The sequence below is a fragment of the Leucoraja erinacea genome, chromosome 27 (genome assembly GCF_028641065.1).
Source record: "Leucoraja erinacea ecotype New England chromosome 27, Leri_hhj_1, whole genome shotgun sequence".
Lineage (NCBI taxonomy): Eukaryota > Metazoa > Chordata > Chondrichthyes > Rajiformes > Rajidae > Leucoraja > Leucoraja erinaceus.
The window spans coordinates 16,267,122-16,282,764 of record NC_073403.1 but is presented as its reverse complement, the minus strand read 5'-3'; the positions used below and the strand labels follow the sequence as shown (position 1 = coordinate 16,282,764).

Genomic DNA, 15,643 nt, shown 5'->3' with positions numbered 1-15,643 from the left:
CCTTTTTTTACTCGCGGGCATTTTTTAATATATTGAAAAAATCGCCGCGACCTAGCTGAAGCCTCGAGTACGCGGAGACCACTCTCGAGCATGAAGAAGAGTTACGAAGACCTCCTAGGACCTCATGCTGCGAGTATGAGTCGAGGGCAAACTCGGCAGAACCCGCGGATTAGGACGCCCAAGTGGGACAGGCCCTTAAGATTGTTTTTCTCAGTTGGGTTCTTCCATAAACCAAAACCTTGCTTCGCCAGATTGTCCATTTTGGAATTTATGCTCCAGTCTTCGATTTACACAGATTGCTTCGACATGTAATATGCTCAGCTTTTTCCGTCTGCATATTGTACTAACTGAAAAGGCTTGCAATGTCGATAGCTTTTCTCAATTTACAATACACGCCAATAAACAGTTTGTTTGTGTGGGGAAAGCACAGCGTGTCTACTGGTACAATGCAAGTGCGAACAGGTGATTGTTTTGTAAACTGTAAATGAAGAGTGATACAAAGGAATGCATGCGCTGATGAACTGTCATGTATCATGAGTGATGAGGATCGTGCTGCAGGGAACATTCAGACATGGAATGAACAATGAATAATTGGGAGTGACATCTGAACGTCATGTGAGCTGAAAAATGACTTACTGGGTGTACTAGGGTTGGGTGGCATTTGCGTTTCCTCCTTTCTTTTCTTTTGTGGAACGAACAACATTGCCAAGTAAAACACAAAGTGGTGGAGTAGCTCAACAGGTCAGGCAGCATCTGTGGAAGGAATGGGTAGACACCCACACACGTTTCTCCAACTATCCCACCCTTCTTTGCCCCCAAAACCATCCCTTTCCATCTGTATCCCTGCCTTCGGGTTTATATTTCACTGTTCTTCTCTCCTTATGTTTACTTTTCATCTCTGGGCCTTGTCCACTCATCTGCCAATGTAACCCCCCCCTCACCTGTGCCTATCTATCAATTAATTACCAGGCTTTGTCCCACCCCAATCTCTTCCCATCTTTCTCCCCATTATTGCAATCAGTCTGAAGAAGGATCATGAACTGAAACGTCGCCTATCCACTCCCTCCACAGGTGCTGCCAGACCCTCTGAGTCACTCCAACACTTTGTGCTTTACTCAAGATTCCACATCCGCAACTCCTTGTGACAACATTTTGTGAAGGTTATGTATGAAGGTGGGAACCAAAAGCAAATGTGAAGCTCCTTGCTTTGTTAACCCAGCAACACTTACCATCTTGGATCATGCACCAAGATCTGGCATTGTTAGCATATCCATTTCTGGTCCCATTTCCCAAGCCAAGGTAGCACCACCATGAATTGTCAAATCGGATGTGATAAAAGCGATTCATAACTCCAGATACTTGTTACAAAAACAAAATGCCAGAATTTCTCAATTGTTATTTTATTGAAAATGTATGAAGATGAGTTTATGTAAAGCCACATTCTCGTAACAAGACCCGCTATTGCATTGTAACAATACCTTGCTTCTCTGGTTTACGACCAAGATGATGAGATTTATAAGGCAATGAATTTTTCATAGCAAGGGAAGCTCAGGTTATCTGTAAAGTCAACTTTGATTTTCCCTTCAGTTGCCGTGGAATTACAAAGTGCCCTAAGGCGAGTTATCAAAATGTAATGGATCTAACTAGGAATTGCTCATTAACTATTTCTGACAAATAGTGAACTGGGAACAGTCTTCAAAACGGCCAGTCACAAAAACTGGTTGCTGATATAAAATCCAACCAATTGCTTCAGTAAATTGGGGAGACTCGGTAAAGATTGTACAAAGAGATGACCCATTCAACGACAGCGTTAAACTCATCCCATTTAAACCATGCATGTTATATTGGAAACTTATACTTTCCAGTAGACGGCTTAACCAGTGAAGATTTTGGTGGGATTCAACAACAGCAGAAAAATCTGTCCTCCTCTCGTTCCATTTGGAAAGTGTGTTCATTTACACACATCAACATTTTTGCATGGAGATTAAATTAATTCTTTGATGTGGACAGTAATTTTTTTTCTGTATACGTAGAGGTGCCGGCACATATGATCAATAAATTCTCATGGCACGTGGGTGGAAAACCAAATAATAACGTTTAACTTTTTAGAAAAGTTACCGTCTCGCATACCGTCACACAAAAAAGCACAGTTTTTTTGATATGGTAAAAGTGTGATGTGATGTGTGTGTGTGTGTCAGGCACCAACTTCAAAATTCAGTTCCTTTGAAGTCAATGGGATTGAATTTCAGAAGCAGTTTCAAGCCTCACAATACTACAGCATCCTTTCTGCACATACAGGTGTTAGTTTGGAGTTTAGAGATACTGCGTAGAAACAAACGCTTTGGTCCACTGAGTCCACACCGACCATCGACCGCTAGTTCTATGTTATCCCATTTTCTCATCCACTCCTTGCTCATTAGGGATAATTTTACAGACGGCAATTAACCTGCAAATCCGCACGTCTTTGGGATGTGGGAGGAAACCGGAGTACCTGGATGAAATCCATGCGGTCAACTCCAAACAGAGGGCACCGGAGATCAGGATCACGAGCTTTTCAGCTTCACAATGTGAAACACTGGAAACTGGATCCCAGCATTTGATCATTTCTATGTGGCTCTGGAGGTCAGGTAACAAGATCAGCAGCAAGTCCTCCAATATCAGGTGATGAAGGCACAGTTTGACAAGAAAAATGAATTCTAATTCTTTATGCAACTTCTTTGTAATGATGGGGAATGCAAAGTCTCCAAGTTAATAAGAATTGAAAATGTGCACAACATTCCCTATAAGAGTCTATGAAGGTTTAGTGCAAACACTGGTGCAATGTTAAAATTTTTGAAGGTCATGAAAGAATGGGGATATTATATTTGATGTACATTTGTTAGAGTCGTAAATAGAGTTGGTTTTAAAAGGCAATATCCAAAGTGACTGTCACACATTTTTACTTCACAACACCAAAATTATCACTGCCACCAGTCTTTCCTACAGTCTCTGGAGTAATCCAATTCTCAATACAAACAGCCCACACCTCCCTTAGCAACACAACTTCACAAACATTCAAACACTTGGTTAATCTTCCTCTTCATTAGTTCCTTTTCACAAGCAGCCAACACAGCAACAGTCAATCTGAAAGCCTCATAAATAAACAACGGCTCTGGGGATTCCGAAAAGAAAAATGGCCAGATTTTGAGGCCTAGACTCCAGGAGAAGCCTTGAATACCGACCTTGGACTTGGCAACAACCCTGTTGCTTCTGTGTCAGTTACTGTACAAAATGCAGAATAAATACAAATAAATCTGTGACAGTTCTTCACATTACTGCGCAGCTTTTGGCACGGTCCTTTCTGATCTCCGTATCTTCCAGTAAGTCTGTCCTTGCTGGCATCTGCGATACCCTCTTTAATCCCCGCTTGGAATTACTGCGCTTCAGATTTTTTTGCATCTTATTTACAGAGGCCAGGGTAGTAACATGGAATACATCGCGGACACTGTTCTCAGAGGCTTTAGATGAACACTCCACATAGGCCGTCGCTCCGATCTGCCGAGCCACTGTGCTGCCCTGGAGAAAGAGAGGGAGGAGGCAAGGGGGATAAAAGTCAGAACGTTATCCTTCACGGCATAAAGAAAAGCATGAAATGTGTGCTTCACATTTAATTAACCTTCATCCATTATGTTGTCCAATACAAGTAATTTGAGCACAGCATGAAACATCGCCCAAGCAGGATTCATTCAAAAGCATGTCAAAATAGCCAAAGTAAGGCTCAGTTTTGCTGCCTTTAAAGTGCTGCTTTTGGAACGATTAATTTTGTACGGTTTCTTTGAAAAATATGTATTAATGTCATAATGTGAAATTTCAGATAAAGTCAAATGGAGCTATTCCCTCCGATCTGCCTCTCGGTCTTCCCACTTTTAGGAGAAACCTCCCTGCAAACATGCGTATCATTAAGGAGCCTCCTGGCTATGAATGGGTGAGGGTAATTCTATGCTTGGGTGTTGAGGGAGCTTTGAGGAGGAGAGAGGAGGGCTTCGTTAGATTGAAAACCTCATTAAAGACAGCTAAACATCACCTCTCAGATATGACTGGGTCGCTTCTCAAAGGCTGCATTCGAAAAGGATGCTCTCACGATAAAATGAAACTAATTAGTGTTTAAACGTAGAAATAACAGCTCTTCAATGGACTACATTGAAGTTCTATTTATTCCACGCATGTTACATTGTATTAATGTTTGAATCCTTTTAAATCAACTTCATGATATTTAAAGCAACAGCTAAACTGTGACCCCTTGTCCAGGACAAGGGGTCACAGTTTAAGGATAAAGGAGAAATCCTTTAGGACCGAGATGAGAACAATGTTTTTCACACAGAGAGTGGTGAATCTCTGGAACTCTCTGCCACAGAAGGTAGTTGAGGCCAGTTCATTGGCTATATTTAAGAGGGAGTTAGATGTGGCCCTTGTGGCTAAAGGGATCAGGGGGAATGGAGAGAAGGCAGGTACAGGATACTGAGTAGGATGATCAGCCATGATCATATTGAATGGTGGTGCGGGCTCGAAGGGCCGAATGGCCTACTCCTGCACCTTTTTTCTATGTTTCTATGTTTCTATTTAATTTTGTACTGATCTGCAAAGGTGGAAGAGACTTTAATCGGAAAATTAAGTTGCGAAAAAGCAGCCTGGTGTATAAATGAGGCCGAGCCTTTGTGCCAAGAGATTTGGTACCCGGTGTAACAACAGGAGCATAATTAAAGACAAACAGCCACCTGTGGACTATCAGGTACTGTTGCAGCTGCACCAGTTCAGTAGTTGGAATGTAATACAACCACATGCTTTATTAATTGTTCAACATGACAGAACCAGTTCTTTAGTCACAATGTTTTTAAGCCGTGCTATTTTGTGAAGCTTTACAAGGAAACAAAGAGATGTGAAGAAATGTAATAAAAGACATACCTAATGAATTCCAGAGAGAGAAACCATTATACGTTGTTTGGTACTTTCAAAATGACAGCTATTAAAGTGGATAATACATCTATTCTCCAGGAACTAGATGTTTGGCATTCAATAAAATTGCCATCATGAAATCAGAACAGTTCATCTTTTATTGATAGTGCTGATGTCAAAAATAACATCTTTCACTGTCATTCAGAGTAAAACTAAATTGCCCTCATTCCAGCATCTGTATGGGTCAAGGAAGTGAAACTAATCGAAAAACGTGGGTCAACTATTCCTTCCATCTTGCTGACACCCACGATTATTTAAAGCTTTGACAGAAATTATTGTAATCGCCTAATCTAACCTAATAGACAATAGATAATAGACAATAAGTGCAGGAGTAGGCCATTCGGGCCTTCGAGCCAGCAGCACCATTCCTTCACTGCCTTCCTACACAGAAGGCCTTCCGGCATCATTCCCTAACAATAGGCAATAGACAATAGGTGCAGGAGTAGGCCATTTGGCCCTTCGAGCCAGCACCGCCATTCAATGTGATCATGGCTGATCATCCCCAATCCCAGTTCCTGCCCTCTCCCCATATCCACTTGCGATTCGGACGGTGAATCTCAGAGCTATTTTGTTAAACCAAAGCCGAGGTAAAGCACTTCGGAGCAGCGAGCACTTCATCCGACAAACCTACTCGGTGGAAGGGGCGAGGTGCGGGCGGTGCAGAGAGTGAAAGACTGCCGTTCATTGGTGTGTGAGGCGATCTCCAGGGATTGTGAAGCCAGCCATGTCATTGTGGTTTGATGATTAATGAAGGCAGCAGGGACATAGCCAGAATATGTGCAGCACTTCAAGCCACCTGAAGCATTTCATCTTCAGCAGCTCCGCACCATCGACAAAGCAACTCCAGCGACCAGGCGGCCATGAGTTCTTTGTAAAGAAAATAATTCATAAGCACCAACTGAAACGCCTGCCCATTACGGATTAGCTTCAAGTCTCAGCTTTCAGATAGTGCATGTGTTTCCCTCAACTGTGGAATTGAGTGGTTTTAAATACTTTGCAGGAAGTCTACAAAACAGTGGAGCTGGGCTCAATGCTGACTTTGGCTGCAAACTGTGTGGAGTTCCCACATTCTTCCTGGGATCACATTTCTGCCCAGTATTCCCGTTTCCTTCCCACATCCCAAAGAAGTGGCGGTATGTTAATTGACTACTCTAGGTAAGCAATAAAAGAACCCACGGAGAGATGATGGGCATGTGGTAGGGAATAGGTGGCAGGTAAATACGGGTAAATGGAACTGATAGGATTGCCAGCATGGAACCAATGGGCCAAATGGCCTCCTTCTGTATTACAATATACACACATACCTGTTCGTGCGTAACTGGGATAAGTCTCAGCTTCGAGAGTTCTCTCAGGACATTCAGGTCTGTCCTCATGTCAATCTTACACCCGACAACCAACACTTTGGCACTGGGACAGAACTCCTGGGTCTCACTTTGCCACTGAAAGGAAAAAGAAAGCAGCAAAATGAGCAACAGATCATTTGAGGTGCAATGAAACAACAAACCTTCGACGAGTGCATAGGTTCTAGGAGCAGAATTATGCCATTCAGCCGATCAAGTCTACTCCTCCATGGCTGATCTATCTCTCCCTCTCAACCCAATTCAACGTGGCCTTCCCCCCATAAACCCCTGAAGCACGTACTAATCAAGAATCTGTCAATCTCCACCATAAATATATCCATTGGCTTGGCAATAAAATACAAAGTTCTGGAGTAACTCAGAGATTGAGCATCTCCACAGATATCGCCGGACCCGCCAAGTTCCTCCAGCACTTCCTGTGTTTTACTCAAGATTCCAGCATCTGCAGTTCCAATAGTTATGCTCCAATAGTTATTTAGTGAATCTTAATAGTTATGAAATGTACTGTTTTGAAGGAATGTTATGAGAAGGGGTCACACATTCAAGGTCAAGTTGTGATGTCCCAAACCTCTTGACTTTGATTATGCGGCGTAATCACTAATTGGAAAATAGATTTCATCATTTAAATCATCTGTTGCTTGTGTTTATATGGAGTCTCAAGACCAGATTAAGTTGTTTCATTGTCTAGTTCAGTTAGCATGGATATGTTTCAAAATTGTTTTAAAGGACCTATACACTGCTGGTCAGAGCCCGCATGGATTAAAAACAATTAAGGATTGAAGAAGGTTCGCGATCCCAAAACGTTGTCTGTTCTTTCCCTCCACAGATGCTGTCCGACCCAACAGCTTCCTCTGGCACTTTGCTTTTAAACCAACGATCCATTGGGTTTTTAAGAAATGCTGATTCTTTTAAAAATAACTTTATTCTAAAGTGATCATTTGTTAAAAATTACAGGAAAAGAAAGACATTTAGGACTGGAAGTGAGGGGTGGTCATTGAGGTGTACAAAATCATGAGAGGAATAGATCAGGTAAATACACGGAGTCTCTTGCCCAAAGTAGGGGAATCGATAACCAGAGGATATAGGTTTGAGGTGAAGGGGAAAAGATTTATTAGGAACCTGAGGGGTAACCTTTTTTTACACCAAAGGTGGTAGGTGTATGGAACGAGCTGCCGGAGGAGATAGTTGAGGCAAGTTCTGTCTTGCTTGCTGCAGTTTAACAAACCATCTAATGCAATAATACACTGATAAATATATGATAATTAATAATATAATAGCCAGTCATGCTAGATAACCAAACCATAATAGTGCAAAACTGAAGTCCTAGTGCAACCAAAAACAAAGTCCATAGAAGATCATATTTGCTGAGGTTGTGGTAAGTGTTCTATGTAATTCATCTTCTTCTGAGATGTTGCCTGACCTGCTGAGTTACTCCAGCACTTTGTGTCTTCTAATGGCTGGTGTGTGCAGTATTCAAGAGCCAAATGGTTACTGGGGAGAAGCTGTTATTGAACCTGAAGGTCATGGTTTTCAGGCTCCTGTAGCTTCTTCCCGATGGTAGCAATGAGACAAGAGGGTGACCAGGATGGTATGCGTTTTGATGATATTGGGTGCCTTTTTCACTTCAAGGGTAGGTTGGTCAGTACCTGTGATGGACCGGGCAGTGTCTCCTACTCTCTGGACACCATTAATTAAATACAATAAGATTTCCTTCAAAGCTTTGTTTAGAAAGTAGAACAGAGTTGGGTTTAAGTTAGTTTATTGTCACGTGTACCAAGGTTTAGTGAAAAGCCTTTGTTGCGTGCTAGCCAGTCAGCGGAAAGACAATACATGATTACATTCGAGACTGCGTACAATACAGAAGAGCATTCGTGTTGTGAAAATAATCTTACTCTCTGACAAAATTAACAAGCGATAATGCCTTTTTTGCCTTGTAGGTCGTGAAATATTATTTCATGTAATTAGCCTTTGTTCCACTTCACAGAAGGCTGAAGATGCATCAACTCCCTGGCTGCTAATGAAGATGCCCTTCCCATTTTCTGTAAGTCTACTTTCTCGCTCCATGAACTGTAGACGGCACTGCGTGGCCCCAAAGGAGCCCTTGTTCAGTGAACCATGACCTGTGTAATGATCCAGGCCCTCAGTTTTCCTGCTGGTGGTTCCCACAAGTGTTGACAGTTCAAGAAGTTGCAAAGGGATTAGAGTAACGGCAGCCCCCGCAGAGAGGGGGCATTTGAGGCAGGAATTTGTCAAAGATGGGTCACGGATCACCGATGGCAGGGTCGATTAGTTGTCAGTGGGATCCCGACCTCCTCCACGCACTCCTCGTCAGCAACTATTCCTCCCTAATGCTTTCGCCTTTGGACACATTCCAGCAGGATGTCATTTCACTGAACCATTGCTGGATCAGGAGTTCATTAGACCTTGCCCTGATGCATGTTCCCGCACACAAAAAGAATAGACTGTTAAAGCCAACAGCATTGCCACCTTTCACCGACTGAAAGCCCCTGTCCGCAGCTTCAACCTATTCCAACTTACAGGAACACGATTGTGGACTTGTTTTTAAAAAAAAACACACCACTAAAGTAGCGGAAATCTAAATATTCTCCTTGTGAATATTCAGCAACAGGGGCTCCCTATCCCTCCACTCCCCATAACTCCATGTGCCTATCTAAACGCATCTTTAATCTAACTATAGAATCTGTGAGAAAGTTTATAATGTGCGCTTTTGTATTCAGAGTCTGACATTTTGCTTATCTCACCCACTGTTGCCAGCCTCTCATTTGGGTCATTAATTTACACCTTTCATTGAACGTCCAGAATCCCACATGATTAAAGCTCATAATTTGATTTATTCCAACAGGACTAATAGTTACGACATCAACTGGTTATCTGTCGACTACATAAAGCTTTGGAATGACTGCCAGTGACAGATCAGAAGCACATCAGCGCCTCTACTTCCTGAGAAGATTACGGAGAGTCGGTTTGTCAAGGAAGACTCTCTCTAACTTACAAAATTCTTAAGGGGTTGGACAGGCTAAATGCAGGAAGGTTGTTCCCGATGTTGGGGAAGTCCAGGACAAGGGGTCACAGCTTAAGGATAAGGGGGAAATCCTTTAAAACCGAGATGAGAAGAACTTTTTTCACACAGAGAGTGGTGAATCTCTGGAACTCTCTGCCAGAGAGGGTAGTTGAGGCCAGTTCATTGGCTATATTTAAGAGGGAGTTAGATGTGGCCCTTGTGGCTAAGGGGATCAGGGGGTATGGAGAGAAGGCAGGTACGGGATACTGAGTTGGATGATCAGCCATGATCATATTGAATGGCGGTGCAGGCTCGAAGGGCCGAATGGCCTACTCTTGCACCTAATTTCTATGTTTTTATGTTTCTAACTTCTACAGGTGCACAGTTGAGAGCATGCTGACCGGTTGCATCGTGGCTTGGTTCGGCAACTTGAGCGCCCTGGAGAGTAAGAGACTACAAAAAGTAGTAAACACTGCCCAGTCCATCATCGGCTCTGACTTTCCTTCCATCGAGGGGATTTATCGCAGTCGCTGCCTCATAAAGGCTGGCAGTATCATCAAAGACCCACACCATCCTGGCCACACACTCATCTCCCTGCTACCTTCAGGTAGAAGGTACAAGAGCCTGAAGACTGCAACGACCAGGCTCAGGAATAGCTACTTCCCCACAGCCTATCAGGCTATTAAACCTGGCTCGGACAAAACTCTGAACATTAATAACCCATTATCTGTTATTTGCACTTTATCAGTTTATTTCTTCATGTGTTTTGTAGTCAATGTCTACTATGTTCTGTTGTGCTGAAGCAAAGCAATAATTTCATTGTCCTATCAGGGACACATGACAATAAACTCACTTGAACTTGAAATTGAATTCAAATTTAGAATTCAGAATTCAAGGTTTATCAGGCTACCTAGATCAGAGGGTATTAGCTATAAGAAGATCTTGGATAAACGTTGAATCATTTTCTCTGGTGTGCTGGTTTAGTTTAGCGATATAACGTGGAAACAGGCCCTGCATCCCCACCGAGTCCACGTTGACCATCAATCACCGGTACACTAGTTCTATCTTACACACTAGGGACAATTTACAAAAGCCAATTAACTTACTAAACCTGCACCTTTTTGGAATGTGGGTGGAAACCAGAGCACCCAGAGAAAACCCACGTGGTCACAGGGAGAACAAACAAACTCCACACAGACAGCACCCATAGTCAGGATTGAACCCAGATCTCTGGAGCTGTGAGGCAGCAACTATACCACTGCGCAACTGTGCCACTGTGTTGGAGGTCGAGGGGAGACCTGATGGAAGTATATAAAATTATGAGAGGCTTAGATAGGGTAGACAGTCACAACCTTTCTCATAGGATGGAAATGTCAAAGACTCGAGGGCATAACTTTAAAGTGAGGGAGGCAAAATGTATAGCATATGGTGGTAATGTCTTGAATCACACAAATATTAAGAAGAACCGAAGGTTTGTCTTGGGTTCTCCAGTTTCCTCCCATGTCTCAAAGACATGTGGATTCGATAGGTTAATTGGCCACTGTGAGTGGCCCCTTCTGTGTAGGTGTGCGATAGAATTTGGGGGAAGTTAATGGGAATGTGAAGGGTGTAAATGAGTAGTTGATGGTTGGCATGATGAGTTGGACTTGTATCTGTGCTGTCTATTTCTATGGTTCCAGGACACAGGCTGAGTTCCAGCATTTAACTCCAGCCAACTCCAGCTTAGACTGGGAAACCTTCCCACTGTTCCCATGCCTGGTTAGCCCTGGTACAAGTTCTGTAGCTCATTTAAATCCATGGGAAAACAGCTGTCTGCAGAACAGTAATGAGTAGTGAATTCCCTTTGGATTTGCGTTGAAAAGCTACATGTTTTTTTTTTTGTTTTCACAAAAAGAAACTTAAAATGTTTTAATATTTGTTTATATTTCCCGAGTGGTTTAGGATGTTTGAGAATGTCAAATAAACGAAAAAAACATATATTTTAAACAACGAGTTGGCATTCAGTGCGCCCGGGTTGGAGCTGGGCCTCTGATCATCTGCAAGCTAGACTTCCAGTGGGAACGGGTGGTAGATGCTTGCTGCTAGGGAACAGCACAGGGGCAAGAGGCCAGCAAGTGAATATATCTCACTGGTCAGTAGAAGAAGCTTCTCATGGTCATTTCAGTAAACATGCACCTGAGGTTGGATTGATTGCATTCGAAAAGCAACCACATGGCCTATGAAGGAAAAGGGGCACTATTGGCAGTAACATGGGGATTTGCACATTACGCTGGACATCTACAGATAGAATCATACAATGTGGAAACAGGCCCTTCAGCCCAACTTGACCACACTGACCATCATGTCCCATCAACACTAGTCCCACCTATCTGCATTTGGCCCATATCTCTCTAAACCTATCCTATCCATGTACTTGTCTAAAGGTTTCTTAAACGCTTCAATAGTACCTGCCTCAATGACCTTCTCCAGCAGCTTGTTCCATGCACACACCATCATTTGTGTAAAAAAATTATCACTCATGATTTTTTTTCCTCAAGGTTCTAGCATCTGTAGCGCCTTGGTTCTCTAATTAAACCACTAGCACGTCTGTGAGATGCTGGAAGAAACTGGAACACTTAAAGGAAACTCATGTAGTTACTGGGAGTGTCACGGAAGCCAAGATTGAACGTGGGTATTGGGAGCCGTGGGGCACCGCTGCTATCTTGATCTTGAATGGGATTTAAAACCTCTCTCTCACTTGTTGAATGAGCCTCTGCAGAGGCATTGACCCTAAACCCTCAAGTGGTTGAGAATTCTTTCACACTGTGGATCCTTGGTAAAAGACTAATTTGAAGGCATGAAAAGACAAAAGGACTGATCAATCAGGAAGCAGTCTTTCGCTGACACATTTCTTTGGTTGTCAATTGTGGAATTAAAAAAAAGAAACTCTGAAGTGATGAGAACTCAGTGGAGATCCCGTCGGAACAGGAGACAGTTTGTACCGAAGTGAGCTGGAGAAACCGCCTGCAGCACATTTAACTTTAGGAGAAATAGTTAAGAGGACCGTTCACAGTTGTGCTGAAAACCCAGGTCAAATGTCAATGTTCAGTCCACATACAGTTCGGATGCTCACTGGTGTCAGGTGGGACAGGGCTCATTTAGCTGCAGCCAGAGGTTGAACTAAGGTGATTTAGGGCTGTGGAGAACAGATCCGCCCATTGTCTGCTGCCGGTAGGTTTTACCGCACATGTAAGCGGAGTGGCGGCCTCATTAGAGATAAACAGAGCTCGGGCTAAATCCAGAAAGTAACACCAGCTGTTAAAGGAGATGAACACAGAGGGGAAGGTAATTTACAGATACCAACAACCCAGCAGAGAAAACAAATGCCCACCACACTCCTCCCCACACTGACCCACTGCTCATTTTCCACCTGTTCCCTGTGCCCTCACAAAGACAAAGCTTCTAATCTAACCATATCTCGGGAGACACCAGCAAAGCCACCCGGCCATGGGAACAGCAACTCGCTGGCCACACACTGAAACAAACTAAGCTTCACTCACAGTTGCCTAAGCAACAGATTAAGCCCATGTTTTTGTATTGCCTCTGCTGAGCCTTATAGGGATATGCAAAATCTGTAAGAGATACACTGGATTTAGAATGAAAAATATTGTTCGAAGTGAGCCCATATTATCCTTCCTGAGTTAGGTTTTGGCACAAACGCAAGGAGGTGTCAGGGATACTTGGTGACTTCTATGGTAGATTTACTGCAATGAGCTGAAACCAATAAATGATCAATAACTACTGCTGAAGTTTAGTGAACTTCATGTTGTGTAAAGCAAAATCCATATGACAAAGATCTGCAGATATCATTCATTTTGCAACAAGAATATGCTGCAGGAACTCAGTGAGTCGGGCAGCATTTGTGGAGGGAATGGACAGGTGACGTTTCGGGTCATGACCCTTCATCGGACTGATGAACAAGATGATGTACCACGGAAGGGCAGAAACACCCCCGTGACATTAGTACTACAATCAACTACAGGAATCGTTAGTGCTCCCTACTAAAACTAGTGGAAGAATGGAAAGTCTTTTCTCCCTTTCCCTTGTCAATATTGCCTGACCTCCTGAGTTCATCCAGAACTTTGCATGTTACTCAAGATTCCATCATCAGCAGTTTCTTGGCTCTTCATTGAACAACAGCCAGTCATTGCAATTGGTTTTAGATGTCAGGAGTGAAAACTGGACAAAATGGAAAACAAAAGTTTGTTCTTGTTGCTTCGCTGTGAGACTGGAAGAGATTGAAAGGGAAGCCTGTGTTACTGAAGATACCCAGCCATTTATACACTGGGAGCGGGAGACATTTTGTGGACGAGGAAGGTTGAGCAGCCTGCATGCCGACATTACATTGCACATCAAGGATCCATTTCAGAGCAGGCAAAGCCTGTCCGTGGTGTGATAGATGCTTTGCGTTTATTGCAATAGACCCGATCCATTAAGTATTTTCCCATTATGGCTGATCTGATCTGCCTGATCATTTGGAGCACTAACATTCCTGCAGCTGACTAGAGGACTAATGTAGCATGCATATTTCTTCTTTCCCCTGGTAGATCATGTTGTCCTTCTAGTCAGCTGCCTGCTAGTTAGTCCAAGAAACATACATGGATTCACAACAACTTAGTTCAGTTTGGAGATACAGTGCGGAAACAGACCCTTCGGCCCACTGAGTCCGTACCGACCAGCGAGCCCCGCACACATACACTATCCTACGTACACTAGGGAGAATTTACAATTATACCAAGCCAATTAACCCACAAACCTTTATGTCTTTGGAGTGTGGGAGGAAACCAGAAAAAACCTCATGCAAGTCATGGAGCGAACGTACAAACTCCGTATAGATAGCACCCGTAGTCAGGATGGAACCCGGGTCTCTGGCGATGTAATGCCCCTGTCCCACTTAGGAAACCCGAACGGAAACCTCTGGAGACTTTGCGCCCCACCCAAAGTTTCCGTGCGGTTCCCGGAGGTTGCAGGTGGTTGCCGGAGGTTGCAGCTAATGGAAGCAGGTAGGGAGACTGACAAAAACCTATGGGAGCCTCCGGGAACCGCACGGAAACCTTGGGTGGGGCGCAAAGTCTCCAGAGGTTTCCGTTCAGGTTTCCTAAGTGGGGCAGGGGCATAAGGCAGCAACTCGACAGCTGTGCCACCATGCTGAACTTACATTTACATGACATCCTTATACACCAAACCATCCCACAGAGCTTCACATTAGCAAACAAAACTGTGATAGCGACCCAGATATAAACAATTATGACGGACATTCAACAACTTAAAGGTTTAGGTTTTAAGGAGTAGCATCAAGGAAGAAAGTAAATTAGCGAAACAAAGAGTTTAAAGGACAGAATTCCAAATGTGGGAACCAAAATAGGGTCACTCGTGGGGGAATGCAAAAAGCACTGCAATTGGAAGTGTAGAGATCTCAGTGTGTTGTAGACTTGGAGGAGGTTACAAAGATAGAGGGGGGTAGATTTACTGAGGGAATTAAAGACAGTTAAGGCTGTCCATCCTCTGCTTCCAGAGGGAGCACCTTACCACTGTACAGATGTGCATGCCTGTTGCCTTTCCATTGCTCACCCAGTGACTATAATGTTAGTTCGACCAATGTAGGAAAGCACCAGCAATCTGCTCAAAGCTGGTGGACACTGGGTTTAAAGTCATCTACTTGTGATGTGAAAACAGGAACATTTTGTATTTGGGGTAGCTGGACATCTCTGGTGTTCCTGCTCACCCACTCCAACCCCTTCTCCTTCTCAAATACATGATAAATCGCTAGATACAGCATAGTATAAGGGAACTTGGTGGTGCTGGATTAGCAGATTTTCCAAACCACTGGATGGTGTCCATATTAAAGTCAGGCCACTGGAAGTTGTCCATATTAATACCACAACACATCCTGACCTGAAACGTCAACCACCCTTTTTCTCCAATGATGCTGCCTGACCCACTAAGTTACTCTAGCACTTTGTGTCTATCTATGGTGTATACCAGTATTTGCAGTTATTTTCTACACACCTTTAATTTACTTTTGTCTGGAAATGTTTCACTGTATTAAAACAATTTTTCTAATGAATGGGAACTGGAGCCTCAGTGGGTGGAGAGCAAGGGAAGTGAAGAAGACAAAATGCCAGAGTAAATCAGCAGGTCAGGCAGCATTTTTGGGTAACATGGATGGACGATATTTCGGGTCGGGACTGAAGGGTCTTCGACCTGAAACACTAGCTCAGTTCCCTTTTCC

The 15,643-nt window shown here is 43.4% G+C and overlaps 1 protein-coding gene across 1 annotated transcript in view; it reads right to left on the bottom strand.

The window, feature by feature from the left end:
* Positions 1–1,384: 1,384 nt before the first annotated feature.
* Positions 1,385–15,643, bottom strand: part of rnd2 (Rho family GTPase 2) — a 75,430-nt gene continuing 61,171 nt past the window's right edge. Inside the window, exons 4-5 of the mRNA XM_055657179.1 lie at positions 6,297–6,431; positions 1,385–3,555 (exon numbers count right to left, since the gene is read on the bottom strand). Coding sequence (XP_055513154.1) covers positions 3,307–3,555; positions 6,297–6,431 — 384 coding nt within the window. The 3' untranslated portion in view covers positions 1,385–3,306. The remainder of the gene's footprint in view (positions 3,556–6,296; positions 6,432–15,643) is intronic.